This window comes from Exophiala xenobiotica (genome assembly GCF_000835505.1).
Source record: "Exophiala xenobiotica strain CBS 118157 unplaced genomic scaffold supercont1.6, whole genome shotgun sequence".
Classification (NCBI taxonomy): Eukaryota; Fungi; Ascomycota; class Eurotiomycetes; order Chaetothyriales; family Herpotrichiellaceae; genus Exophiala; species Exophiala xenobiotica.
Genome location: NW_013562489.1, coordinates 3152339 through 3178950, shown reverse-complemented (window position 1 = coordinate 3178950; position 26612 = coordinate 3152339). Strand labels below are relative to the sequence as shown.

At 52.3% G+C, this 26612-nt stretch overlaps 7 protein-coding genes across 7 annotated transcripts; 3 read left to right on the top strand and 4 right to left on the bottom strand.

The window, feature by feature from the left end:
- Nucleotides 1-2294: 2294 nt before the first annotated feature.
- Nucleotides 2295-4816, bottom strand: PV05_10443 (uncharacterized protein). Its single transcript, XM_013456887.1, has 2 exons — nt 3112-4816; nt 2295-3025 (listed from the first exon to the last, which is right to left on the bottom strand). The coding sequence occupies exons 1-2, from the start codon at nt 4624-4626 to the stop codon at nt 2930-2932; spliced, it is 1611 nt and encodes a 536-aa protein (XP_013312341.1). The 5' UTR covers nt 4627-4816; the 3' UTR covers nt 2295-2929.
- A 1300-nt stretch (nt 4817-6116) lies between these two features.
- PV05_10442 (uncharacterized protein) lies at nt 6117-8788 on the top strand. The gene has a single exon (XM_013456886.1). The coding sequence runs from the start codon at nt 7123-7125 to the stop codon at nt 8584-8586; it is 1464 nt and encodes a 487-aa protein (XP_013312340.1). The 5' UTR covers nt 6117-7122; the 3' UTR covers nt 8587-8788.
- A 38-nt stretch (nt 8789-8826) lies between these two features.
- Nucleotides 8827-12665, bottom strand: PV05_10441 (uncharacterized protein). Its single transcript, XM_013456885.1, has one exon. It carries the CDS (start codon nt 12584-12586, stop codon nt 8870-8872), a length of 3717 nt encoding a protein of 1238 aa, XP_013312339.1. The 5' UTR covers nt 12587-12665; the 3' UTR covers nt 8827-8869.
- A 160-nt stretch (nt 12666-12825) lies between these two features.
- PV05_10440 (uncharacterized protein) lies at nt 12826-14453 on the top strand. The gene is made up of 2 exons (XM_013456884.1): nt 12826-13083; nt 13142-14453. The coding sequence occupies exons 1-2, from the start codon at nt 12901-12903 to the stop codon at nt 13439-13441; spliced, it is 483 nt and encodes a 160-aa protein (XP_013312338.1). The 5' UTR covers nt 12826-12900; the 3' UTR covers nt 13442-14453.
- PV05_10439 (uncharacterized protein) lies at nt 13097-17629 on the bottom strand. Its single transcript, XM_013456883.1, has 2 exons — nt 17443-17629; nt 13097-17385 (listed from the first exon to the last, which is right to left on the bottom strand). Exons 1-2 carry the CDS (start codon nt 17603-17605, stop codon nt 13472-13474), a joined length of 4077 nt encoding a protein of 1358 aa, XP_013312337.1. The 5' UTR covers nt 17606-17629; the 3' UTR covers nt 13097-13471.
- Nucleotides 17630-17866: 237 nt separating this feature from the next.
- PV05_10438 (uncharacterized protein) lies at nt 17867-23434 on the top strand. The gene has a single exon (XM_013456882.1). The coding sequence runs from the start codon at nt 17984-17986 to the stop codon at nt 23222-23224; it is 5241 nt and encodes a 1746-aa protein (XP_013312336.1). The 5' UTR covers nt 17867-17983; the 3' UTR covers nt 23225-23434.
- On the bottom strand, nt 23396-25273 carry PV05_10437 (uncharacterized protein). The gene is made up of 2 exons (XM_013456881.1): nt 25141-25273; nt 23396-25076 (listed from the first exon to the last, which is right to left on the bottom strand). The coding sequence occupies exons 1-2, from the start codon at nt 25256-25258 to the stop codon at nt 23485-23487; spliced, it is 1710 nt and encodes a 569-aa protein (XP_013312335.1). The 5' UTR covers nt 25259-25273; the 3' UTR covers nt 23396-23484.
- Nucleotides 25274-26612: the final 1339 nt, after the last annotated feature.

Here is a 26612-nt window from a genome sequence, read left to right as displayed (position 1 = left end):
TTTCGATCCCATGCTTCCGTGCGCCATGCCTTCTCGACTTCAGGGTCGACTTCGTATCCAAGTACAATAGCGACGGTGATATCAAGACTAGCATTCGACAATACCGCATTAATAGGGCGACCAGTATACTGTCATCAATATCACGCATAGTCATCTGAAATCAATTGTGAACGTGAAAATTTAGCCTCGCTGAAATATCCTAGGAGGCAGTGAATCTCGCTGTACGCTCCTGCCGACTGCGGACCTACTTTGGTATTATTGTACCTCCCTTTGATTATTACACCTCAACACATATACCCAGGCAGGTACCTAGTCATCTTACAACATGCTTTGTTAGGAACCGCGTTATCTCCCCCATGCTGAAAGTCTCCGAAGAGCGAACATGAGGACCACTACGAAGAATCTGGCCCCATCCAATTCCACCTATCATGGGAAGACCCAGACCTACATTACGCTACCTCTACCGCCAGTCATTGTTTGACTACACCTCACCTGCTCGCTTCCCTTCTCTTTTTTACCAAAAACGCAAATGCCAGCGGAACCATCGAATCCTGTACATCGCTATGGTCAGGGATCTCATGCCCGCCGTTAGCTCAAATACCTGAAAGAATGGCTGAATGAGCTTGGAGTGGTTGCAGAAGAAATGATAATCCAAGGACGCAGCCTGATCCCTGATCAGGCTGTGAGAAAGCTGAGGGAGGAATGACGACTCTCCACAAGCCTAGGACACCAGGAAAGTGGCCGGGAGCAGCTTCGACGCGGCTGATGGGGGCTTGAAAGTCATGATAGCTCGATTCAAGATGCATTCCTGAATGGCTGAATGCAAGCCCAACCACAAAAGTACCGTATCCATCTCCAAACGACCCTGCATCGTCCACGACGGCACTGGGCTTAAAAGCATCGATTAATTTATGCCATGGATACCAACACTGGTCACTGCGGGATCTCCTGGCTACTACAATTACTCCGCCACGTCGGTACCTGCATTGTCAATCTCCGTAAAATGCGCCGGAAGCGACCAGCAGTCTCGGCCGGACACTCCAGGGTACCTTCACGAGTTTGCTAACAATATCACGAGCAGCTTCAGGATGTGGCCATCGCATAATGGGGCCTCGATCAAAGTAATAATTTCCAACGGAGTTTCATGGGAATGCTCTGGGATTCAGGGTACTTCGGTTGGCAACGTCTCTTACGGTTCGGATACCACTGGAAATTGGAACCTAACATCCATCGACATGCTTCATCTAGAACGAACCACGTTTGATCATAATACTATGAGGCTATATGGCAATATATGACACTATTAATAGCGGATTCGCTTGATATAGCAGCTCGTGCCGGCGGATGGAAAATTGGGGAGTCCACCTCTGCTGACACCGCGTACTCCGGGATGCTTGTTGCAACTCGCATGGTCCTTGCAGCAGCGTTACTTTGTTTCGGCACGAAGAGGGATGTCCCCTCTCCGAGCTCGACAGCTGGGGAAGTCACTGCATTCAAAGCGATCTCCAAAGTCCAAGTGTTGAACAATTGGGCTCTACTGACAACAATTGCCCTTTTATACCTACTCGCCGTGATGGCGCTTCACCATTTATTCCTGCTGACTGAATTCCGCATGCACTTAGCCCTCCTTCAAGTGATGGAGATGCAGCAAAATACACCAATGCACGTCGCACCCGTTCTTTCAGGACACTGCGTGGAAACCAAGAAGGACGCTCAGGCAGACATGCAAGTTTTGATCTGTGCCAGTGTGGGATTGAACCATTTGGGAATGCTCAGGTCCAGGGGCTCCACGCTGGGGGATGGATGGAAATCACAAAAGACACAGCATGTACTTAGTCTCACGCACACAGGCACTACAACAGCAAAAGCAGAGACAAAGGGAGGACGTGCGTGGGGCTAGTCGTATATTACTGATATAACATCGGCCGGGTCGTTGCATGATTTTGGCCTCTAGAGAGAGACCATAGTGGCTGATTTCCTTGTACCCAGATTAATGGATTGGAAACCAGGCGAGCATGTAATTGAGATTTGGGTGAAAGAGGTATCAATAGGAAGGACGGAACATGATTTCAACTGTATCGAACCTCTCTACACTGGCTGGTCGCGGTAGATTGGAGATGAAACATACTCGTATTGTCTGTGCGATGTTGTTCTCCGTACATGGAAGCTTTCAAGGGGTGTGGTAGAGTCATTTTTGGCACTGGACATGCAGATCCGACGAATTCTCCTGTGTGAAAGACTTTGGCCCTCACGACCGGGCGAGACACCCATGAGAGACACGGATGACGATCGCTCACATGGCTCGCACAAGTAGCTTTCACTCATTTTTATATATTATGACACTTTAGATATGTGTGTAGATTCGAAGATCAAATTGCTAGTCATACACAGGGCGCCATGTCCGAAACATTTCCGCCCCCACCACCTGCCCAAAACCTCGCGCAGTCAATAACTAGTCATCCACCCGTCCATCCATCTGTCCGTCTGTCCATCTGTCCCTGGGCCAGGACAATACGGCGCAGGATGAGTTCCGGGTATCAAGGAAAGAGAGAGAAAGTGTGTTGTAGTAGCAGCAGCAGCAGCGGGAGAGACCGTTGAGACTTTAAGAAAGTCATAGGGATCCTGATTGGTATTGGTGTAGCTGTGGGTGTGGGTGTGGACAGAGATTGTCCCGATCGTGAAATCGTCAGGCGACGATGCCGGCGGGGCGGAGCTGCTGTTCAACTCGATTCGTTCTCGAGCTGGACATCCCGCAAAGACAAGTAGAGGACGAAGAGGCAGGGAAGGCGGCGGACTTGGCCAAAATATCCAGATATCAGACTAGGAACCATCAACGTCGACGTGGAGTCCGGCTTGTCGAAAATGCCAAAGGGGAAAGCAATTCTAGAGCCGCGGCTAGGCGAATATGTGCAGAATTGTCGAGTCGCGTCTACCGGGTATCCCAGGACTGAGCGGGCATTTCAAACGGTCGATCCATGTGGTCGGCATTCAAGTTCGGTGACGTCGTATCCGTTACGGTTTGTGTCTGTGAAAGCAATCATGTTAGTCATCTGGCACCATACGACCAAAGCGATCGTTTTCGATGATTGATAGAAAGAGAGTACTGCTTACATCACTAGCCTGGCTCGACAGCCACTGATTAACATGGACATCGCCCGCTTTCTGGTTATTCCCCAGTTCGCTGGGAATTTCTGTTGGACTCATGGCTGTCCAGTGCGAACGTCGGTCTGCGACGCTGCCGGTGTACTGAGACATACCAGGCTCGCCGCCCATCGTGGATCCAGGTGGTGGAAGAGCATTCCTGCGCCGACGGCTGCGGTAGAACAGTAATGCCAGTCCTCCGACAATGGCAATCAAGCCGAGAACGCCACCCACCACGCCACCGACAATGGCGCCGGTGTTGGTGCCTCCACCGCCATGTGAGGCTGCAGCTGCAGAAGAGGTGGTCAAGGCGCCGCCCGCCGTCGCCGACGAGGTTGCTGAAGCTGTGGCACTGGTCTTGGGGTCGCAAGATGCTTGGAGTGCGTAGCCCCCTCCTTGGGCGTCGAAGTCGGTGCGGATCGCTGGTGCCATCTTGAATTGTGCGCGCTTGTAGTCGCCAATGAGATAATTCATGGTCAGGTACGGGATGCCCCAGTTCAGCACATAGCCATCATTTGTGGTGTTCATGACTGTGGGAATAAGATATGTATCGTTGTAGATTGAGTATTGGCCATTTTCGTCATAGGTACGAGGCAAGTAGAACAGTTCTTCGGTAGGAATAGTAGTCTTGTAGCCATTCTGCAGAGTAACCGTGAGATTGCCGGTGGGTGGGTTGGATGTCGGGTACTGGAGATATCCCGAAGTAGCATTATAGACGCCATTGCTGACGGTCTGGAAATTTTCCCAAACGTTCTGTGGGACATTCAGAACTCGTTCCGATGGTTGGAGGTTGATTTGTAGAGATTCAGACGAGTTGGAGAATAAGTTGTGAGAACCAGTGACATCTTCGTATTCGATGCCAGTGATGACCACGCAGAATTCACATTTTTCTTGCGACTTGAAGGTCGTCAGATCTCCCTTGACACGGGTGGTGTCATAGCCGCCGAGCACTATTGAGCCATCGACAGGATGGTTTATTGATCGGCTTCCTGTCCACAAGCCGAAGACAGTTGACGGGATTGCCCCAGACTCGACTGCAATTTTGAGAAGATCCGAGTCGGAGCCCAAAGGGAAGACCCCTTGTCCACCATATCCAGGCTGATCGTACATGGATGGATACCCGTAGATGGATGCATTTCCAAAAGTGAGGAGGTCATTGAAGTGAACAAAGGATAACTGGTTCGGATTTGACTCTTCGGTGCCATTCCACTGCGCTTCTGAAACTTGCGCAAATGTCTTGGAATTCGAGTAGTCGAAGACGCCGCCGTAAAGTCCAGCACACGAATCATTATACTGCGGCGCGCAGTTGGCTTTGTTGACCACGTACAAATTGTCGTCGGTAGTACTCGGTCGAAGCGATAGTATTTGAGCCGGTGAACCCATGGAGATCTGGACACCTCTGTTGATGGCCTTTTGATCAGTCGTGACCGTCACATTTTCCCAGGCGAGGTACATCGGTGGGGCGCCATTCCGACAGTTCGACATCGTGGCGATCTTCGGTCGAATCGACAAAGAGACCGCAGGATCTGGTTTCAGCGTGTCAGAGAGTTGAGATAGGCGAAGGATCTGAAGCAGAAAGACCTCGAATCCAGCGGCGAGACACAGAAGGTCAGAAACACGGCAGCCGGGGATGGAGGAGTATGAGAGGGATTCGAAGCGAGCCACAGGGTCTTCCGGACCAGGCGTGCCAGGTCACCAGTTCGCGCAAGATGTCCCGTAGCGAAAAGGCCCCATCTCACCAGCGGAGCGGCTGCTTACGGAGTTTTTTCTGCTATGAAATTAAGGTCGATCTGGCTTGCAGGAAGGATTTGGCGTTCTCACTAGCATGCATAGATCGTGAGCCGAGTCCGGACAAGGCTGGTCCGGTGTACCTCAAATTGAGAAAGCGGCTCTTCAACAAACTCAGCAACATGCGGGGTTGTCAGCGGTACCAAAGATGATGGACACAACAACGGCATGAATAAGGCAGATCGCGTTCCAAACAGCAGACTTGCTGCAGGATCCGGCATCGTTTCCTCGACGTGAGACTGTACCAGGCTGGCTTCGCAGAAATCACTGCTACCGATCCTCAGCGGACCCTTACCGGGTTATCCCATGCTTCTTGAATCAAGGTGTAGCCAGCTTATGACGGACTGTTTGACAAATGTGGAGGACACGAACTGTCAAAGCTCCTAAAAGGTCAAAAGGACGAATGACATGAGCATGTTGTATCCACAGAATTGACGGCCGTTAAGAGTACAAAGGAGCGGGAATAGCGAACTCGACTGTTGTTGTGCAACTTCAGGCCTCCCTTGATAGTCGTTGCTGTCATTTTATCAGCGAATGAGAGGGCGCCTTCCAGCCACTCTCATGGCGGGATTGGCTCGCTTAGCGACATTTGAAAGGATTAGCCCTTGAGTTGGGGTCTGTGGAAGTCGGGAAAAGGGGGCCAAAGACGGAAAGATTAGGCTGGGCGTCAGCTAGACCAGCAGCCACATAGTGATAGTCCCGACGGTGTGCATGCACATTGATTTGGATGAAACATCATGGCTTGGCCGGCATGATGAGTGCAACAAGGCTACAAAAGCGGCTGCGACTCTCTCAGCTGTTGGCCTGACAAGGAGCGAAAGAACGAGGTGGCTTTGGGCGAGATTGATATGGTGGATGTCGAGATGGAAATCGAAGTCGGTTGCAGCTTCTTTAAGAACTTTCATCAAGAGTGGAACTAGCCAGGAGGAGACTAGCTCGTTTAGATCAAAAGCTTCCCTTAAATACCATCATCACGTGTGCTGTTAACATTGTGGTTATAGCGGCGGAAGAGATTGATTAACTAACTAATCTGAGAGGGAAAGACTGGCCGCTATATACAGTCACTCGTAACTGAGTGCAAGGAGCGGGGAGTACTAGACTAGGCAAGTATCCCGACGCTAATACCACAGCATCACCAACTTGACCCTGAATACGACCATACCTTCTGTGCTTCTCTGTCAGTGAATATCTGAACCACCGTCCAACTGACTACTGACGCCAGCTACACACAAAGCAGCATGACTCGTTCCTCCGCTATCGGCTTCAGTCCTTACCGCCTTTCAATCTTCGTCCACAGCGAGGTGAGCACCCGCTGTAAGATGCAGGGTAGACTCCCAGATGTCTGGTCCGAGACTCTTGACAACCCCTCTGAGACTGCCACTCAACTCGGGCGCTTTGGACACCGAATGTAAGCAATGTATGTGAGACACAGCTGATCATGCTGTGGATGGATGGTGAAGTGGCGATGATCACTTTGTAGGTACCGAGGATAGGCAAGAAGATACGAGACTCTGGTGGTGTTGCAGCATACAGACTCGATATGCTGGTACAGCCCCTGGTCGCTGGACAGTGTTGTCTCTGTCATAGAGAGTCTGCTGAAAGATATGGGTTTGTCGTTGATGTCCGCAGGAGGGACAGGATCAAGGATACCTAGGTATGTAAAGGCAAGTCCAGCATACGACATGCTCGTCCTGCGACTACCGTTACTTCAAGCTCGTCGTTCAATGCGAGAGGCACGTGCTGCCCAGAGAGAAAGAGAGAGTGACTCTCCAATCCATCTGCACGTGCCTGTCTTTTGCTTGAGTCAACAAGGCTTCTCTTGTCTCCAGTGGTAACCGCCTTCTGAACAACTCACAAAGGTCGCTTGACCAAAGCTCCGCCTTCACACCACTAACTTTGTACGGCTTCTTCGCGCAAAAACTGTTCACCTTAGTCGATATCCATTTCACAATTCGACATACAGCCGTCACCATACCATCGACCCTGTTTGACTTGACACTGGGCATAAAAGGCTGGTTTCGAGCTTTTCAACTCTTTAGCCATGGTTATGCCTGTGCGCTACTCAGAAACCGTCCGTCTGTACCTGTCTGATCAACTTACAAGACGTTTACTCAGGAAAACAATCTTGTACCAAGACAACCAAACCATATCGCATCAGTACCGACGATATACCTGCTTCCCCCTGCTTGAGAGATGGATCCGGATCGAGCCACTCCCTGCGCCAGCCCAAGCTACAAGATCTACCTATCCGACGAAGCCATCAAATCCATCATCTGCCGCAGTCTTCCCGACGTCAAAGAAGACCACATCACCATCGAACAGCTTGGCTCGGGCAAATCGTTCAACAACCGCATTTACTACGTGGAACTCAGCCAACCCACTTCAATCTGCCGGCCTACCTGGAACGGTGACGGCGTCGACGTCTCTCGAAACCCCAAGCGTGAGCAAGTATCTTCCCTCGTGCTCAAGATTGCGGGCTTCCCCTTCGGCGGTGCGAAGATACAGAACGAACTCGCCTGTCTCCTCCTTCTCGAAAAATACTGCCCTTCAATTCCGACTCCCGCACTCGTTGCATGGTCCGAAGACGGCCGTCGTATCAAAACTCCCGTCGACACTCGAGGCTCGCGCGAGCGTTCTCTGTCTGTACCCATCCAGCTCAAAACCTTGACCATCGAAGATGGAGACTCAACTGCACCCCGTGAAGAGACCACCGACCAGGGCTGGCTCTTGATGACGCGCGCCCCGGGTCGAACCATAACCCATGCCGATCTCTCCGGCGTCCAGGGCGCGAGCATCATGCACCAAATCGCTGAACACGTTGCAACATGGCGCCACTCCCTGCCTGCAACCCGCGCAGTGGGGAACATGCGACTGATTGGTAGCAAATCCATCCCTCCAGCTTCTGCGACGCTGTACGACAAAGCCATCCTCCCAGGCTTGGACGTCTACATTGATGGGATCATTACGAAGCCGACATCACAGTCGCCGTTGAAAACATACCTCGACTACATCACGCATATGTTCCGCGCGAACCTTCGCACGCTCAAGAACTGCAAACTCCTCCAGCGCAATGAGGAACCCGTCAACACCCTAGTCCGACAATTCATCAAGGATACCCTGCCCAAGTTGACCCTGCTCCACGGCAAGAGCAAAGCCACCAACATGGTCTTCACGCACTACGACATCTCGCCACGCAATGTTCTCGTCTCGCCTGTCGGCCACGCTGCCGACTCCTCCTCTAACGTCGTCGTCAGCGCCGTCATCGACTTCGAATTTGCAGGCTTCTACCCCGCGGCCGAAGAGTTCACGCACACCGTCGAGAACAGCCATTCGGAGTGGGCCGTCAATCTCTTCGGCGAGTTTCTGTCCGAGTTGGACCGTCGCGAAGCCCTGCCCGCTTGTCTGGCCGAGAACGTCTCGTGCGCACCCATGGACGGCGTCGAAGTCGAGTTCGGCGAGGACGAACATATCCCCTTTGGCGGACCGGACTTCCACCAGGCTGTTTTGCTCCATCGTGTCGCGGCGAACATTGCGCCTTGGTGGATCAAGGAGAGCAGCGAGTTGAGCGAGGACGAACTCAAGAGCGAGCTTGATGGAGCGAAGATGAGGATCGAGAAGGCGGTGAAGATGCTAGGCAAGATGGTCGAGAAGAAATAAGGCATGATAACCATCACCGACGGGGCATTTTGACCAAGGGGCATACAAAGATGTGTGAGCTTAGCTGGGCACCGGTTTAGGGAGTTGCCACGGCGTGCGACAATGTGAGCTGGGGAATTCAGTTCAGAAGTGATATCGAGCTTTTACTGTATCATTGCTGAGTCATTGGACTACTAACGTAGTAACTTACTTACTACCTGACACGTACCATGAAATTGCATCAGTCATAACTATTTAGATCTTGCTCTTCTACTGAATCCCCAGTGCAAGCACATGGGGTATCTTAGCTTAGGACCTTCTCGACTCTCCACCCATTCTTACTCTTGACGTCCATGACCTGCCGGACTTTCACTGGCGGCAACGGCCAACCGTATCCTCCTGTAGCCTTTGCGCCTCTAAGCTCGACGAGCACCCAACATTCCCTCCGTTTCGGCGTGCCAGGAATGTCCTCGACCTTGCTCTTCGGCACCGGCTTGCCATACTCGATCAGTGCGGTGTCCCTGGCGAGATACGCCAACTGTGTCCCGTCAAGCGGCGTGAGTGGGAACATTCTAGTCTTCGGCACGGGTGCCGTCCCACCAACCGCAGCGGCCACGGTTCGCTCCTGCGCGCGCTGCAGATGGCTGTAGCAGATGTATTCGGGCAACTCCTTCACGTTCATCCGGGCCAGAACGCTGGATGGATGGATGTAGACCGCGCGCTCGACCACGGCCGCGGATGCGCGATCATGCAACGGCACGAGTGGGAGGTACGGCACGTCGATCGCCCGGCGGGGCTTGCTCGAGGCACCCATATCTGGCGGGTTGGGGCTTCGGTCGTATCGGATGGCGACTTGGTCGATGTAGCCGCTTGCAGCGATGGTGTTGAGAAGCTTGGCTTTGCTCGACGTGAGTTTTGTCGCTTTGTTCCGCATTAGGACTTCGCTTGAAATGCTGCGGTTGTTGGCGCGGACAACCGATTCGAGCTGGCTGCGTAAAAGGGCAATTTCGGCCATGGCCTTGGGTCGCAGGAATAGATCTTTGCACAACTGCTCTTTGTCAGCGGCGCTCAGATACATTGTCACCGCGGTGAGAAGCTGCAGGGCGTCTGAGGCTTTGTCCGACTTGCTGAGCGTTGCGCGGGCACGGCCGAATGCTTGCTTGAGTTTGTCGCGCTCGTCGTCATCTTGTTGGTTTTCGAGAGTATAGACTGCGCCATGCTGCGATGGGGAGGTCAAGTCGAGTTGGGCTTCGGTAACAAAGATTTCCGGAACGGCGAGACTGGAGACCAGGGTCAGAATGTGCCAGAGGACACTGTGGTCCGTGACGCCGGCGGTTACGATCTTGCCCAGCCGAGGAGAAAGAGGGTAGATGGAGAGCTGTTTGCCCAGATCAGTGATGGTTCCGGCATCTGTCAAGGCACCTAGATTCTTGAGCAATTGCTCGGCTTTGTTCAGAGTCGCAGCAGCTGGGGGCGTTGGGAAAGGGAAGGCTGCAATTGGCTTTGGGTAGGCGAAGCCTTTTAGTTGCAGGACTATGCTCTCGGCCGGTGCTCTGAGGATCTCCGGCTCAGCGTGCTCAGGGAAGAACTGTTCATATACGGCCGACGTGTACAGACGCCAACAGTGGCCTGGTCCTGTACGACCTGCACGCCCTGCTCGTTGCTGCGCGCTGGCTTTGCTTATATAGTCGATCTCGAAGCTCTGGACTCCAGTGTCGAGATTGTACTTGCGCTCCTTGCTTCGTCCTGTGTCAAAGACATATCGAATGCCGGGAATAGTTAAACTGGTTTCTGCCACATTGGTCGCCAGGACAATCATGCGTGCTCCCGGAGGTGGGGGTTCGAAGACTTTGAGTTGCTCGCTTGTTGGCAATTGAGAATACAAGGGTAGTATGTGAACGGATGTGTAGGGCTCTTGTGTCGAGGGGACTGTAGACTGCGCAGGTATAGTGCCAGTCCCATCACCACCTTCGTCCTCGTCATCGGAGATATCAAACTCATCTTCTTCTGCTTCGTCTTCAGAGTGAGTCAGGATCTCCATGTCAAAGTCATCCTCTCCAGCAAAGGCCTTCGGATCCTCGATTTCCAAATCTTCAGCTTCTAGTGGTGCTTCGCTCGCCGCGACTTGAACGCGAGGCAGCGCCGCGCCGCCTGTGCCAGAATCATTTCGTGGAGCAAGAAGTGCATTTAGCCGACCACCAACTTCTCGGATCTCATTCTGTCCCGTAAGAAAGACAAGAATACCCCCTCTGGGAAGTTTCCTGTGGGCACGCCTGACCTTTTCAATCACCTCCTCGACGTAATCTCCCCTTGACCTCAGCGCAAAATGTGTAGTTACTCTGTGCTGACGGCCTTCCGCTTCAACGATTGGTGGTCTCGTGGTAGGCGAAAAGAGCTTCTCGTGAAGGAAATCTCCAATGTTGAGCGTCGCCGACATGATGATCAACTTCAATGGCTTCGGGTCCGGGTTGAATTGACTCTTCTGCATGCGTGCTGGCACGATCTTGCTGAGCATACCGATGAGAATATCTGTGTTGACGCTTCTTTCATGAGCCTCATCGATCACAATCGCCGAGTACTTCTTCAGTAATAGGTCTTGCGACAACTCTCGCAACAATATTCCATCAGTCATGAATTTGACCGCAGTATTAGGAGACACGGTGCTGTCGAATCTGATTTGATATGAAACTCTTTTACCAAAGGCACCTAGTTCTGTCGCTACTCGGTTCGCCATGCTGACTGCAGCTACACGACGAGGCTGAGTTACGCCAATCATTCCTGGTGTAGGCCCATCTGGTGATCCATACCCAGCTTCGAAGAGGAATTGAGGAAGCTGCGTAGTCTTTCCGCTGCCTGTATCGCCTTTGACGAGGATCACCGGGTTGTTATGAACAGCTTCCATAATTTCCTGTTCCCGCTGTAGGATGGGAAGGGCAGAGCGGGTCTGCTGTATGTCTTCAGGCCTTTCGACATGAACAGTATATGCCATGCGATTTGGCTGCAATTCAGGTACTTTGGGGAGGGTGCCAGGTTTATAGGTGTGAGTAGCTTGCGGCTTTGGCGCTGGAAGGTCCGGCTTTGGCAAAAGCTGTCCTTCACCTGCACTGTACGATGGTGTATGTCCAACAGACTGGTTCAATTGCGCCGTGGCCCAAGCTTTAAAAGCAGACTTCCTTGGAGCTGGTTTCTCCTGATCAGACGTTGTTGAAGTGTCACTTTCAGACTCTTCGTCGTCAAGATCAGACTCATCTTCGTCATCACTTGCTATTTGGGAGGAGTCGGATTCCAAGTCACCAGTTCCCGACATTGACGAGGCACCCGAATCCTCCTCTTCATCAGATGAATAGGGGGTATCACTCGGTTCCGTATCGAATCCTTCCCATGGCAATTCTTCTGGAATAGCCTCTGCCACTCGTTTCCGCTTGTTGCTCTTTCTGCTCTGGATCAACGGCAACCCGTTCTCATCCAGGGCCAATGGCTGCGCCAAACCGCTCCCATGGGATGTCGCAGCGACGGTCGGCAGTTTTATGCCAGTGCCGTCCTCGGTCTCGGTAGCAAATGCATCCCTGTTTTCGGCTTCGAAGGAATCCTCGCTTTCAGTGTCGGACTCTTCCTCTTGCTGCTGCTTGTTCGCTGCGCCTTTCACCGGCGCATAGGCAGGCCCCTCTCCGGTGATAAAGTCGCCAAATGTCCGTTTCCCTAGATTCGTCGAATTCTGCGTGGCAGCATCGTATTTCTCCTTCTCCTTCTCCAACTTGCGTAGTATGTCGAGTGTTTCATCCTTTTTAAGTTTGTTTTCAATGTACTTGTCGAGGCGCTTTTGCTTTTTGGAGGATATCTTGGGCGGCTGCTGTGACCTCAATTCTTCCCTCAGTTTGCGCTTTTTCTCCTCCCGTTCAGACTGGCTCAATGGGACAATGATCTCTTGGTTGGATTGACCGACTGCTGTCGCGGAAGGCTGTCCTGCGCGTTCCCGGGCAAGGACTCTGTGCTTTCGTTGTCGGGGAACATATGGGGCCATCGCGGCATACTATTATTGCGAGAGAGAGAGAGAGAGTCCCAGGGGTCGAAGTAAGCCGGATTCAAGAGGCCCATTCGAGTTTGCCTGTGCCGCAGTGAATGTAGAATCCGAGTCCAAAAAAAAGTATTGGCCGGCAGAATGTTTGGCGGTGAGAGAGATCACGTGGGGTCTAGGCGGTGAAGAATTGCACTTGAAGCATCCGTCGATCACAACCACCCGATGTCTATGACCTGGAGCTACGAACACCCAGCACTCTTCTTTCTCTTTTCCTGTATTTGAATTGTGGAAAGGGTAACACATCTCTCTCGTGGTTTATGGGCTTGCCGCAAGACTACGGCTTGTCGGAAATGGACGAGACAAAAGTCACGATGCCGTTCCCTGCCACTACGAGACAGCTAGCAGGCGAGGTCAACGGCGTCAAAACGGATATCATGCACATGTCCTTTGCCGACAAGATCATGATCACCATCACGCAGAATGGTAGACTATCGCAATGGGTATGTCTAGACTCAAAACAACATCAGCATTGTGACTCGACTCAAATGTATTCTCTAGGTCACCGTCCCATTACTAAGCGACAACCCGACCCATTCAGACCCATACTTCCAGACTGCTCGCTCCGATGAAGACAACCTGTTACCATCAGCTCGCTTCTCACCACGAATCCTGCTTGGCGCCGGTGGCTCTGACCGTGAAGCCATGGGCCAACTCTACGCGTCTCAGATCGCCAATGCCATTGTCACGAAATCGCCCGAAGAGAGCCGGTCTCTCATGCTTGGACTCGGTCTCGCCAAAGTCGAATTAGATCGAGAAGTCTTTCTACAGGTCATTGACCTCGTTCTATCGGTGCTCTGATATAGCAGTCTACGCAGTCTGCTCGTAGCGCTACCTATCAACAGCATCAATCAGACATGCCGACCTGGCATGCCAAATTCGCCTTTCACTCCCGGAGCCAACCGCGTCTGCAGTCTTCGCACTAGCGTGACTTCGGCGGCCTTTCACCTCCTCGACCGAGGCATTGACCTCGTAATCCCCTTGCGCCAGTGCAATGATGCCCAACTCCGCGATGCAAACGCCGCCGGGATCAACTGCGGGATGCAACGCACGCTGCAGGACGCCGGTCCATGCAAATCGCCTCGACAGGTCCAAGGCTATAGTGTGAGGCTGATGTCGAAGAGCGGGCTGAAGTCGAAGAAGTAGCTTCAGGGTATCTTGTGTGCGGTTGTGGATTTTGACCGACAATGTGGCAAAAAGCTCAGGCTTCATGGTGAAATGAGAGCGGCCGACCTGCTGCACAGGCTCCGCCTCACCACTTTCGGGAGTGTGGTCTTCAGCCGGGACGAGGTTGTACTCAATATCCACGTGGTCCAACTTCAGCGTGTCTACCATCCTAGGGCTCAGCCTGATGGCCTTCCTAAGATCGACATTTCCATGTCGGCCTGACGTCTCTTCCTTCCACGTGCCTCGTAAGCATTTCAACAGTTGCTCACGATACCAGAACGCCTCTCGACCGGCTGCTTCAGCTTCAGCGCTGAGCTTGGGGGTCGTTAGAACAAACTGTTTCTGGGTGTCGAGGGTTGGAATAGGAGCATAAGGGTCCTGGATGAAGAGGCGAGGTATGAGCAGAATCACCCGGGTGACATGACCTGGCTGCAGAGTCTCCTGGACTGAGAAAGCATTGCCCCACAAGTCTTCGGCAGATTCGATTTCAGAGTCCGGCTTTCGAGCTTGGATGTCGACACTGAGAGGTTGCGGCCAGACATTCCGAAGGTCCAGAGATAGCAAGCAGTAATCCTGTGCATCTGGTCGAGATTTGAGCCAGTGCGATAACTGTGATATGTCTGTGCTGTGAAGTTCATCGACCTTGTCTCCGTTGTGAAGATGCCCATTCTGTCGGATTTCAGGCTTCCATGCAAAGTCGTTATGAATAGGCAAAACATTGCACCGTAGAATTTCGACACTTCCGTTAACAGTCACTGAGATAGGAAATCGCACTTGTCGTGTGTAGAAGGTGCCTTTGACCTCTGCTGTAGACGACCCAAGATATGCAAAATCGGCTTGAACAGTAGCGCTGACAAGACCGGGGCAGCCAACAATCGCAATTTGGTATCCAATGCTCTGACCTGGACTTAACATCTTGTCCGAATTCGTCTGTCCTTTGCTCTCGACAGAGACGGCTGGATTGGTTGCCAGCTGATTTTGAAGCTCGTGCAGCTCGGCCGGATTGAGGTCTTTGTTTGATAGCGCATCTTGCAGCCTAGAGGTAACAGAATCATCTGTTGTGACGAGCACAAAGTCGGCGGCAACGCCACCACTTTCATTTACCAAGTTCAGCTCAAAGATCCGGCGTTCGCCTTCGAGCAGCATCATAGCCGCAGTCCCCTGATCCGTCGATCTGAAGACCAAGCGTGGCTGAGGGCTAATGACTTTGAGCTTCAACCGAGCTGGGACTGGCACTGGACATTGGAAGGTGTTGCCTCCCGTGCCGTCTTCCTCAGGTCTTGCGGTTTGGTTCCTTCTTGCTTTGAGTTTGCCCACGGCGTTCTGTTTTGAAGAGGATGGCAGTTTCCACTCGTCACGGAACAAGAGGAAGTCCTGCACGTAGCAGTTGCGAATACTCGCTCGACAACCGGTGATTTCCAGGTCACCACTTCCTGAAGGTTTGCCAGTCAGAGTAAACATCTGCGTCGAAAATGGGCCCAAGACGATGCTGTGCTGCGACGCTACAAATCTGCTGCCGGTGGTGATGAGCTGTATCTGGTCTACCTCTATGTCCACCTCCAGTGGATTCTGCAGGACAACTGCAAAAGTAGCCAATTCTTCAGCTACTAAAACAGGAGCCGCCGTCGCGGATTTGTCCTTTGAGAAGGGATTGTAGATAAAAGGATCCCGTACTGTCTCGACAACGCTGCTGCCTTTGATGGAGAGATCACTGGGCTTGTGAGGAATCAGTTTGACGAAAGTGTCGCCTTCAAAGACTTGAATCTCCCGGACCAAGAAGTCGTCCCAGTACTCCGCACGGTAGCCATGTACACCCAATCGCGACGCGGCTGCAACAGCCCGCTTCATGCTGTCCAAAAAGCGCGCTTGCTCGTCAGCAGTGATGAGTGGGACAGCTGTGCAAGGCCGCTGTGTCGGCATGGTAACCATTTGCTTTGCAGTACGGAGGATGTTGGATGTAAAGTGCAAGCCTGCCGGAATATCTGGCAAAGCCTCGCAGACAGTGACGCAGGTTCGCAGCATTTCCAACTTTAACAAGACGTCTCCAAAACCGTGTTCAGTGGCCCATATCCGGAGCTTCTCTTGTATCTCATCCATATTTGCGGGGACGACTTCCAGCGGAGTAGGGACTGGAGCAAGTGGCAGACCATAGGCAGCGGCAGCAAGGTTCAGGGCGAGTCTTGTACCTAAGGCCATGTCGGGAATTATTCCCTGGACAGCGTTACTAACAGGCGGGAGTCCCGCTGCAGGGTGCACGCCGACCTCAGAAGCTCCGATCTTCCTCGCCTCGATCAGTTTCGGCACAAGCTGTTGCAATAACATCTTGAGATAGAACGCATGCTTGCGATCTAGGCCCAAGGTAGATAGGCTGCTCGAGACTGCCACAAGAATACTAGTGTAATGCCATATGTTGTTACTTGACTGAGCCGCTTGTAGCGTCTCGATCAGTATGTTCGCCAGGCCAGCCTTGGAGGTCGCAACGGGTTCGCCTGGAGATTCTTTTAATTCTGGAACATCAATCTGTCCGACCACAATCTGGTCAAGACATTGCTTGTTTAGGATGGTTCCATTTCGTTTGACACACACCAACAGATTCACAAGCCTGATCCGGGACTCTCTCAAGACATCCTGTAGGGACCCACCTAGATCTAGATTCGAGACTTTTGCGTAGAGTTCAAGGATGGTCTCAACCATTGGCGGCATCAACTGAGCAAGAGCCTTGCCTGAGTCTGCTGACTTGGGGGTGGAGTCTGCCTGAAAATAGCCGGTTCTGTTTGGAAGACTGCGACAGACTTGAGGTATGGTAAAGTCGGAGTCTGCCCAGGACAATAGGATCATACATACAAGCAGGCTCTCGAGAGCCTTTCCATGCCACAGATGATCGTGGCCATTCTGTGCCATGGAAGCTCCTTCCGAAAGACAGTCCACAGCGTGGCTCCACAACCCGCTCTGTAGCCGGAACATGCCCTGGATGATATTGAAACGGCCTCGGGACGTATCGCTCGGTGCATCACCATCCCGTAAGACTGGTGTTGAAAATGGTGATCGTGTCGAAGAAGGAGTGTTACTCTCATCGGCCGGAACCGGTGTACGCCCACCCCTCGGTGAAAGCGATGAGCCACCACCACCCGGCACCATGCCAGGTACCATGCTGATTGGCTGGTCCCTCAGCTCATCAATAGCTTCTGTGACTCGCCCCAAGAACTGTCTTGACAGTTTGAGCATGACATTGACAGCGATATCTTCGCTATCGCTGTCATCATCTGGCATGGAGAGTATGCCAGCGTCCATAGCAGCCGAGGCCTGCCTGCCACACCAGACGAGTTGGCGAACAAGCAGACCGGGCGCTGAGACAGCTTGTTGCGTAAACGCATCCTTGATCGACTGGACATCAGTAGCCAAGTCCTGCTGAGGGGATCCGCTTCTAGAATCTGTCTGTGATGCCCTTGCAATCCTTTCACCATCGATCAGACCTACCAGGACTTGACATTGGCTGTTGATCTCGAAGGGGTAAAGAAGTGGCCGTCGCGCATCCTGGTAAGCGGAGACATCGTAGAAGATGCGACCCTCCTTGCGGACTGATTGATATCGTCAGTGTCGGTTTGGAAGAACAGAGTATGCGCTATCAACAGTACCTTGAGCCGACCCCGAGGGCTCGACGTGTTCGAGCTCGACTACCGTAGAACGCTGTAGTAGCTTGACGAATCTTTGAAAGCGGTCCGGTGTGATCTGACCAGCCGGTACGCATAACACATTGACTTTTGCTCCAGCGATAGGATCAAAGGGGTTGTATCCCATAATGCATGATTGCTACGGGTGTTCTTACAAACAAAACCCTGGCGTTGCTCTGAAGGGTCAGGTCCGGGCAAAAAGGCTTCACGTGCTTTCGCGTTGTCTAATTAGCTAAGCAAGGCACCTCCCCCATCGACCACCTCGGTGTTAGGTGGCACTGCGGGTGTCACCTCCAGGCTCCAAGGCTAGCTCCCAGGGTCCTTTGATCTACGTCAGCAAGCGAAGGGAAGCAGCCTTGCCGAAGGCCGCAGTCGCCTTGTACCAAACATTTGTTTCTAAAGTCCGCCGCAGGCTGAATCGCCACACTCATTCCCTTAAGACCATGTTATAAAGGCTATTGTCTCCTTCTTTGCATTTCTTTTTTGTTTTTGCATTCCTGTCAAAATGGATTTCGATGCCTTACGCGCTCAGACGCTGCGGTCTGGCGCTGATGAGGAGGCGGTTACCGTCAACACAAGAGCGTTGATCGACAAAGTGTTGGCTAGATATTCAGGAGAATGGACCGTCCTCAGAGAACTCCTGCAGAATGCTGCAGACGCCTCAGCCACCAAGATCACAGTCAAGTTCGAGACACTACCCTCTTCCACCGTTCCTCTACCCGCAGATTCGTCCCCATCCAGTCTATTGAAGCATACAGTGCAGCATCATACCTTGAAGAGACTGGTCGTTACAAACAATGGGGTCCCTTTCAGTGAAAATGACTGGAATCGGCTGAAGAGGATAGCCGAAGGCAACCCAGACGAGACCAAGATTGGTGCGTTCGGTGTGGGATTCTATTCTACATTTGCAGACTGTGAGAACCCTTTTGTTTCGTCAGGTAAAGAGGCAATGGCATTCTTCTGGAAGAACAACTCCCTCTTCACGAGACGGCTGCAACTACCAGAGTTCGAAGCCAGCTCAGACACAAACTTCGTGCTGGACTATCGAGACACTACAACTCCACTCCCTTCACTCCTCCCACTAGCACAGTTCCTCGCCAACAGTCTGACATTTGTGGGCCTGGAGAATATTGAGCTTTGGGTGGACAGTTGGAACATTCTGTCTCTCATGAAGAAGACGTCTCCGAGTTACGACATTGCCATTCCTCGTGACATCGAACCCAAGACGAGCGAAGGTTTCATGAAGGTGACCAGGGTGTCGAAAGAGATTGCCCAAATTGATGGACAATGGATGGCCATTGTAGGATGGAAGGCCACCAAAGACACAGCTCGTGCTGCCGACAGAGATGCTGCTCCGTCGTTTCGCAAGTTCTTCTCGCGACTTGCTGGGACTGTTTTGGAAGAGACCCAACCTGAGTCTAGGCCTGAGACACCAGCCAACACCGACTTACTCGCCTCAAAAGTTTCCGCCACAGTGTTTCTGAATGTCAACACCGCGACGATCAAGACTTTCACAGGTCAAAAATTCAACGAAGAGCTCGAACGTGCCACCAAGAAACCACCACCGAAGTTCACAAAGCTTGCCATCTTGACAGCGCCATACGTTCCAGATGGGAGTCTCGCAAAGGCCTCAGCTGCTGGCGATGTTTTCGGCACCGTCTTACCCGGTAAAGGAGGCAAGATATTCATTGGATTTCCTACTCATCAGACCACTGGCCTGAGTGCTCACATCTCGGCACCATCAGTCATCCCAACTGTTGAACGAGAATCCATCGACCTGAACGCAAGATACGTGAGAACTTGGAATATGGAGATGTTACGCGCTGCTGGCATTGTTTGCAGAATAGCTTGGTCATGCGAGATGCAGGAGATCAAGGAAAAGACACTGCGAGAGGCCAATGGCAGATCTAAAATTCGGATCGAAGAAGTCAGCCCATTCTTGGATGAAGCCATCACAATCTTCAAAAACTTCACTTTCCGAGAGTCGACTCCGTCAGCATCAATAGGCCAGCTCTTGGAAGATGCTTTTTGGACATGCAGCAAACAAGCATCGATCGAGATCGTTTCGACTTGTGGTGTTCTACCCACTCATGATGTGCGCATAGCGCCAAAAGACCTGAGTTTCATGAAAGGCATTCCTATTCTACCGGAAAAGCTGGCGTCAGAGGCAAAGGTCCTCGTCAACAAACTTGTAGATTTCGGCCTCATCACCGAAGTGACCGTCTCAGACATCAAGATGGCTTTGGAGTCCAGCCCTCTCACGGTGGTCCAAGTTTCCGAGTTCCTCTCGTGGCTCACAAAACAGGCATCACAGGGGCAGCTTGACATGAATACCATCAAGAGCCTTCTTTCCGTGGCCGTAGTCAATGATGAGAGCGCTCAAGGCAATACAAACCCACTGCTTCAACTCGGAGAAATTCATCATTTTCTCAATGCAAGCAGAACACCCGTTCACCTGCCTGTACCAGCCACAGTGATGCCTTATAAATTCACCAAAAGCATGAGCAAGAACGAATTAGAAAGCCTGGGCTGGGAAGAGTTACAACTTGTGCCTTGGATGCGATGGCTTGTAGCGCAATCTGGAAATCGACAAGTCCTTACCGAAGATCAAGACATTACAAAGTCCGTCGAGTTCAGCACTCAGGTACTGCCACTTCTGTCGAAGCAGTGGGACTCTCTGAGTCAATCCTCGAGGACGTCCCTGGTGGAGTTGCTGGCCAAGCAGACGGTCGTACCCACCAAGTTTGGCATGAGGAAACCAGGCGATTCTTACTTTCCAAATGTCAAGCTATTCGATGACCTCGCAACCATTCAAGGCCTTGGTAACGTCAAAGATAAATTCTTAGTGGCTATAGGTGTCAGAAAGACCGTGGAATTGGGTGTCGTTTTCGAGCGACTGCTTTCGATTGATCCCAAGTCAGCGAAGAGCGACAGCAGCAAGCAGCCTCAGTGGAGTCACATTGACCTCATTCGCTACCTTGCGTCTGTGCATGACGATATCCCGAAGGCCGATATTCAGAAACTACGGATCACTCCAATTTGCCCAAGGCATGTCAAGGATAAAGAGGATGGAGATCCTACGAAGTTGTACAAGGTCTCGGATCTGTTTGAGCCGCGCCATGATTTGCGCGAACTTGGACTTCCGGTCCTGGCCTGGCAGGGTCCCTACCGAAGCAATACCTCTGAGGGAAAGTTCTTGAGTCTCTTGGGCCTCCGCACCACGCCTGCTGTCGAAGAGCTTGTCAAAATTATGGCTACTGCTGGTAAGAAAGGTCCTAGCTATAATCTCGACCTCCGCGACAGAACTTTGGCGTACTTCCTCTCGCATCATCATTCTCACGGCTACGGGGGCTACGACTATTCAAGCATTGCGGTGCCATTCTTGCCTCTGGATAACAAACCTGACGAACTTGCTACTCCGTCGCAGTGTTTTGCAGATGGAGGCTCTGCGCTGCTTGGTTTTGACGTATTGAAGCGCGACTGGGTGCCGCATGCCGCAAAATTTGGTGTACGGCTTAATCCCCCAATGGAACTCTGCATCAATGTACTTGCCAAACGGATCCCCACCACATACAACGATGCCCGTGCCGTCTTCACCTATTTTGCTGGACGCCTGGCTGAGATCAATACAAGCAATATTGCAAGACTTAGCGACTTGCACTTTGTGCCTATCTTTTCGAAGAACAAGGAGAAGTCGGCGCCCAAGATGCACACATCACCCCGTAACTGCTTCCTGGGCGAGAGTGACGTCTTCGGTGAAATCTTCAACTATGTTGATTTCGGCATCGAAGCAAATTCTTTCCTGATGAGATGTGGCTCGAAGCAAGAACCGACTAAAGTCGAAATTGCTCAGATCCTGGTCAAGGAGCCGGCCCGTATCTCGGCTACATTTCGCAACGTTGAGAAATACATGGCTCTGCTGCGTAGCATGGCTGACAGTGCAAAGGATCTCAAAAGGAACAAGGATCTTTGGAGTGAAATGAAGAGAGCACCTTTCTTGCTTGCAAGTAAGGAGCTTCCTGCTGCACAGCCTGGTGTAGACAAAGACGCCGGCCGAGAGGATGATGCGGACAATCTTGATGAGGACGACGCTCAAGGTATCCGGGAGTTTCAATTATGCAGTGCTCAGGATGCTATTATCATCGACGACTACCTTAACTACAACTTGTTCAAGACAAACATTCTGGCTGCACCTCAAGAGGAAAGTTTGGAGGATTTTTACTTTGTTTTAGGCTCCCCGTTGCTCAGCTCATTGGTCGAGGAAGCGGCTCGTCATGGTCCTCGAGCACCTGACCAAAAACCTGCAGAGAAATTGCAGAAACAGATACTGGAACGATCCACCTTGTTCTTGCATGAGCAGCCTCGAGATACGATCAAACATGACGCAAGATGGTTGGAGAAGAATGTCTCCGTTCAACTTGTATCCTCGATCTCGTTGAGACGGTCTCTAAAGGGACGAAATGTCAGCCACACCGAGAAGCGTACTGCTGTTGTGACACATGCCGACCGTCAGTATACACTTTGGATTACAGGAGCAAAGCCGGATCTGTATCAAGTAAGTCAAGCCTTGGTGCATATCCTGCTTAATCGACCAAAGCTTCATTCGGCAATCACTCTGGAAATGCTGTTGAAGACAGATCTGCTTGAGCTCCGTGCCCGCGGATTCAATGTCTCACGTATCCTGCGTCAGAAAGCGGCTGAACAGCGTCTGGCCGAAAGCAAGAGACAACAAGAACTCGAGGAGCAGCAGAAGCGGATCGAGGAAGAAGAAAAAGCATGGAAAGCGTCACAGGAACAAGCTACAAGAGAAAGGTCTCAGCGCAAGCAGCTGCCAGGAGGCTTTCCAGACTCGCCAGATAATCGGAGCCTTACGCAAGTGCCGGATCCTCCTACGCCCACGATTGATGATAGCCATCGAAGACATGGCCGCAACCTGTTCAGCAACCTCTCGCGTCAGCTTGGACTCGGCAACAATCGCCACATTCAGTCGATGCTTTGCCAGAATGTTGACGAAAATCCTGATGCTGGCGCTGATACTCAGAGAGCACTTACCAATGGCGATCAAGAACCACCTCCACCATACCAGTACAATCAGCAAGGCGGCCCTCCTGACACTGTCGCCGCACCTCACCAACTACGCGAGAACCTGCTCAATGCCATCAAAAAGTCCCGTGCGCATAATTCCTCGGACATCTTCAACCCAGGCGAGACCAACGTTCTGACAGAAAAGAAATCCTACTGCGACGAGCGGCCTGCGCACGATCTCACCTTTGTTGCGGACATCAAGTATGGTATTCAGATGTACCTGTCGCCTTCAAGCGTGAGTAACTCGTCGACTTTTCTGCAGCAGCACTCCGCCGGCCTGACAACTTTCGCGAACCTCCTCAAGGGTGTTGGTGAAGTGTTCAGCCTCAACCCGCGAACACTGAACATCTTCTTCGATCCCTCAGGCAAGACGATTGGCTTCAACCGCAATGGCAGTATTTTTTGCAACTATCGATACTATTGCGATCTGCATGAGAAGGATGCTAGCGCCGATGGGTATGCGGATGCGTTTGTGTACTGGTGGGTGATTTTGTGTCACGAATTGGCGCATAATTTGGTCGGTGATCATAGCTCGGAGCACAGTTTTTATACCGAGGGGTTCGTCGCGCAGTACTTTGCACGGGTTGTGAAGGTGCTCGGCAACCAGCAACTGGGAAGGTCATCGACTTCTGACAGAACGGCGCCGCTGGTTGAGATCTGAATGTACAGGAAGTCGGAGTATTGTGAAGGTCTGGGTATCGAATGGAATTTCAGGGATAGAACCATTCGCGTGTAGATTTTCATGAAGCACAGCGTCGGCGTTGGGTTTGGATTTGGATTTGGGATAAGAATCGAGGGCGTTCATCCATTCATGGATTTCCACAGCAAGAGTGTACTCTAGCATTGATAGAAGTATGGCATTAGAACGTGCATATCAAACAGCATACCTTCCTACCTAAGATAGGTAGGCTTTCTCATGCCCTACCGCCTCAGACTCAACCGCCCAGTCATGCCATCCTTCGGTCGCGCCGCGCCATGCAGCACCTGATACGGCTTATGTCCCTCGATAGTCAACCTCTCGACGCCGGGTTTGCCATCTTTATACTCATCCACGGTCTCAATGGGCGTCCACGTTTCGATTTTCTGCCCGGCATACTCGGCCGTGAAATCGAGATCCTTGACGACAAGCGCGAGGGCGATCTTTGTCTCTATCATGGCGAGTTCCTGGCCGATGCAATTCCGGGGACCCTTTTCAAACGGTCTCCACGCGTCCTTGCCCGCGGGCGTGTGCAGCTTGGCGTCCGGGTAGGGTGTCTGGGACGGGAGGAATCGTTCGGGCACGAATTTGATGGGGTCCGGAAAGTACGCGTCGTTGCGGTGGATCATCAGCGCGACGGGCCAGATGTGAAATCCGGCTAGTGGTAACGACTTGCGGCCGGTTTTGGGGTCCGCAGGCAGGACTGTGTCCTTTGACGCGGCGATGTCGGCGGGGCGGAGGAGTTCGCGCAGTGTCGAGGCCGGCGGGAACAGGCGCAGGACTTCCTTGATCACGGCGGTCATGTACTCCAGCTTGTTGATCGAGTGCGGGTCGGACATGATCTGTTCGGCGATCTCGGCGGCGGTGGCGGTGGAATTGGAATCGTCACCCGTACCTGCGCCGGAGCCGGAGCCGTAGACACGGTCAAGCTCTGCGACGAGCTTCGCGTGCACGTCCTTGTGCAGGTGGAGGAGGTACATGGAGTACGAGATTGTCGCGGACGTGGTGTCGTGACCGGCGAAGATGAACGTCTTGATGCTGTCGATGGCGAGAGCGCGGAAGTAACTGTTCATACCAGTACCGATACCGCCGGCATTCTTGCCCTTGCTCATTCCAGCGTTGCCCGCTGCCGCCTCTTGATCGTACGCGTCGAGCGCGAGTTCGATGACAGAGCGTTTGCGGTCTTTGAAGCTTTTCTTCTCCTGAGTGCTGGCCTTTGCCGTTTGTTGCGCGGCGTTGCGATTGCGCGCAGCGACGCGTTCATCGATCTCGGCACCAATGAGGGAGTCGAGTTTGCGCATGTTCCACCAGATACGCACCTCGCGGCCGAGGTTGATGTCGTCCAAGGGCCCGACGCTTGTGGCCGAGGGCATCAGATCGATTTGTCGCCTGAACGTGGTGACAATGGGATGCGGGCTGGGGCCGGTCTGCGCATGAAAGTCTGTGTCCATGACGATCTTGCCGATGATGTCGATCGTGTAGCGGGTCGAGTAGGTGTCGAGGCTGATGAGTTCGCCTTTCCGAGCCTTTTCGCGGAGGATGTCGAGAAAGACGAGCGTTGAGTCAACGATGAGCGGGACGAGGCTGATTAGGTGGCTTGCTGAGAAGCCTGGATTGAAGATTGCCCGGAGCACCTTCCACTGCTGCCCGTCTAGGCCGACCATGTTGTCTCGACCGAGGAGCTTTGTGAGGTAATTTGTGGTGAGATGGGATTTGCGCAGAGATTGGCCCGTCGTGATATATTTGGAAGCAAGTTCCGGGTCGGCGACGAAGAGCCATCGTGGTCCCAGTGGCCACCAGTCGACATAGAAGACATCTACAGGCGAGACTCTGGGTCACTGGTTGTGCATGGAGATGGGAATGCGGACGAATAGACTAACCACCCAAGTCGTACTTCTTCCTCATATAGTTTGACCAGTTTTGCACATGGGTCTGCGGAGGAAACAGTCTCTTGCATTCGCCAGCAAGTGGGAGATGGCCCCAAAACGTGCTGGTCATGGGTGGTTGCGGCTGATGGTGTATTCCAAGTCAGCCAAATCCCAACCTCCTTCTAGAGGTCAAGGGTCGCTTGTAAGCCCTGGACAGGAGACCTACCAGTCCATCGAGCTCTCTTCGTTTCTTGTACAGGACATTGAGGAAGTATGCAACGCCTGCTGATAAGAGGCCCAGAACGGTCGCAAGTAGCCGCAACATCGCTGCATCCAGGGCTCAGCCAGAGCCGTATTGAATAAACAATAAAGCTGGGAGGCCAGAGTCTGTCCAAAGAAAGGCTGGTGTCAGCATTTCCGGGTTGTAGTTGCTGGCTGACATATATCTCATGGCACAGTGACCTTCCGTATGGCGCTTTCAAGGCCCCCAGCTAAGCTGCATGAGGTACTTTCGGCTTCGTATTCGATGGGTTGGCAACATCCCTAGTAAGCTACAGATACGGTACTGGAGACGCCGTGTGAGATAAAGATGTTGTGGTTAAAGACCATGCCCCCATTCCAAGACGGATTCTACATTCATTCCGCACCTCGACAAGTATCGAGGAAAGGATATCTCCTTGCGCGGCAGTTTCCGGAGACTTTGAGTACGCGCGTAAAAAATCCGTTAAAGGGTCGTCGCAGGAAGCTGGCATACGAAGCAAATGTCCTATGCAAACATTGTGACGGCCAGCAACTTGCTTGGTTTCTTGAGCACCACAATGAAGCAGCAAGAAAGCCTTAACCCCTCAAGCCCCTGTACTTCCTAGGTACTGTACGATCTGTCCTTGTTCCTTCAGCAAGACGATATCCTCCTCATGCATACTGCGCTACTGCTACTCCATCAACTCTCCTATCAAAAAGAGCGGCTTCTTGTTACTAAAATTGGGGATATCACCCATGACGACCTTGCCGTCTTCACCTGGTGAACTGTCCACCGTCAAAAACTAACTTAACGCACACTCCTTCTCTCCCTCTCTCCCTCTCTCCCTCTCTCTCACACACACCAAAGGGGGCCCACTTACTATCCAGAGCTTCTCTGATCCCGTGTCCGTCACCATCACCATCCCAAATCAGCACCCCTGCGACACTATATTCAGGCCTCTTCCCATGGTAGAAAGTAGTACTGAACGACAACCCGGCGGATCGAGGTATTTATCTCCCCTTAGGCAAGCACTGTAGTGGATGGTCCTGGGATGAAAACTAATCCCTGTCGCACGCTCGATGTAAGCCCTTCGAAGTTCTACTGATTATCAAAGCGACCCCCAACATCATTGTCTCGAGTTCGACTCTAGCAGTATACACGCTTTCGAGAGGATGGTCGAGGAATAACGAATCAGAAACCTGTAAACGCTCAATGGGGAAGGGGTTGTACATGATCCGATTCG

Bases quoted from the DNA above. Each gene is read 5' to 3' on its own strand.
- PV05_10442 (XM_013456886.1), top strand. From the start codon at position 7,123: ATGGATCCGGATCGAGCCACTCCCTGCGCCAGCCCAAGCTACAAGATC.
- PV05_10440 (XM_013456884.1), top strand. From the start codon at position 12,901: ATGGGCTTGCCGCAAGACTACGGCTTGTCGGAAATGGACGAGACAAAA. The intron at 13,084-13,141 runs GTATGTCTAGAC...TGTATTCTCTAG, and splicing joins ATGGTAGACTATCGCAATGG to GTCACCGTCCCATTACTAAG.
- PV05_10438 (XM_013456882.1), top strand. From the start codon at position 17,984: ATGGATTTCGATGCCTTACGCGCTCAGACGCTGCGGTCTGGCGCTGAT.
- PV05_10443 (XM_013456887.1), bottom strand. From the start codon at position 4,626: ATGTCGAACTGTCGGAATGGCGCCCCACCGATGTACCTCGCCTGGGAA. The intron at 3,026-3,111 runs GTAAGCAGTACT...TTGCTTTCACAG, and splicing joins TGTCGAGCCAGGCTAGTGAT to ACACAAACCGTAACGGATAC.
- PV05_10441 (XM_013456885.1), bottom strand. From the start codon at position 12,586: ATGGCCCCATATGTTCCCCGACAACGAAAGCACAGAGTCCTTGCCCGG.
- PV05_10439 (XM_013456883.1), bottom strand. From the start codon at position 17,605: ATGGGATACAACCCCTTTGATCCTATCGCTGGAGCAAAAGTCAATGTG. The intron at 17,386-17,442 runs GTACTGTTGATA...GATATCAATCAG, and splicing joins GCCCTCGGGGTCGGCTCAAG to TCCGCAAGGAGGGTCGCATC.
- PV05_10437 (XM_013456881.1), bottom strand. From the start codon at position 25,258: ATGACCAGCACGTTTTGGGGCCATCTCCCACTTGCTGGCGAATGCAAG. The intron at 25,077-25,140 runs GTTAGTCTATTC...TCTCGCCTGTAG, and splicing joins GAAGAAGTACGACTTGGGTG to ATGTCTTCTATGTCGACTGG.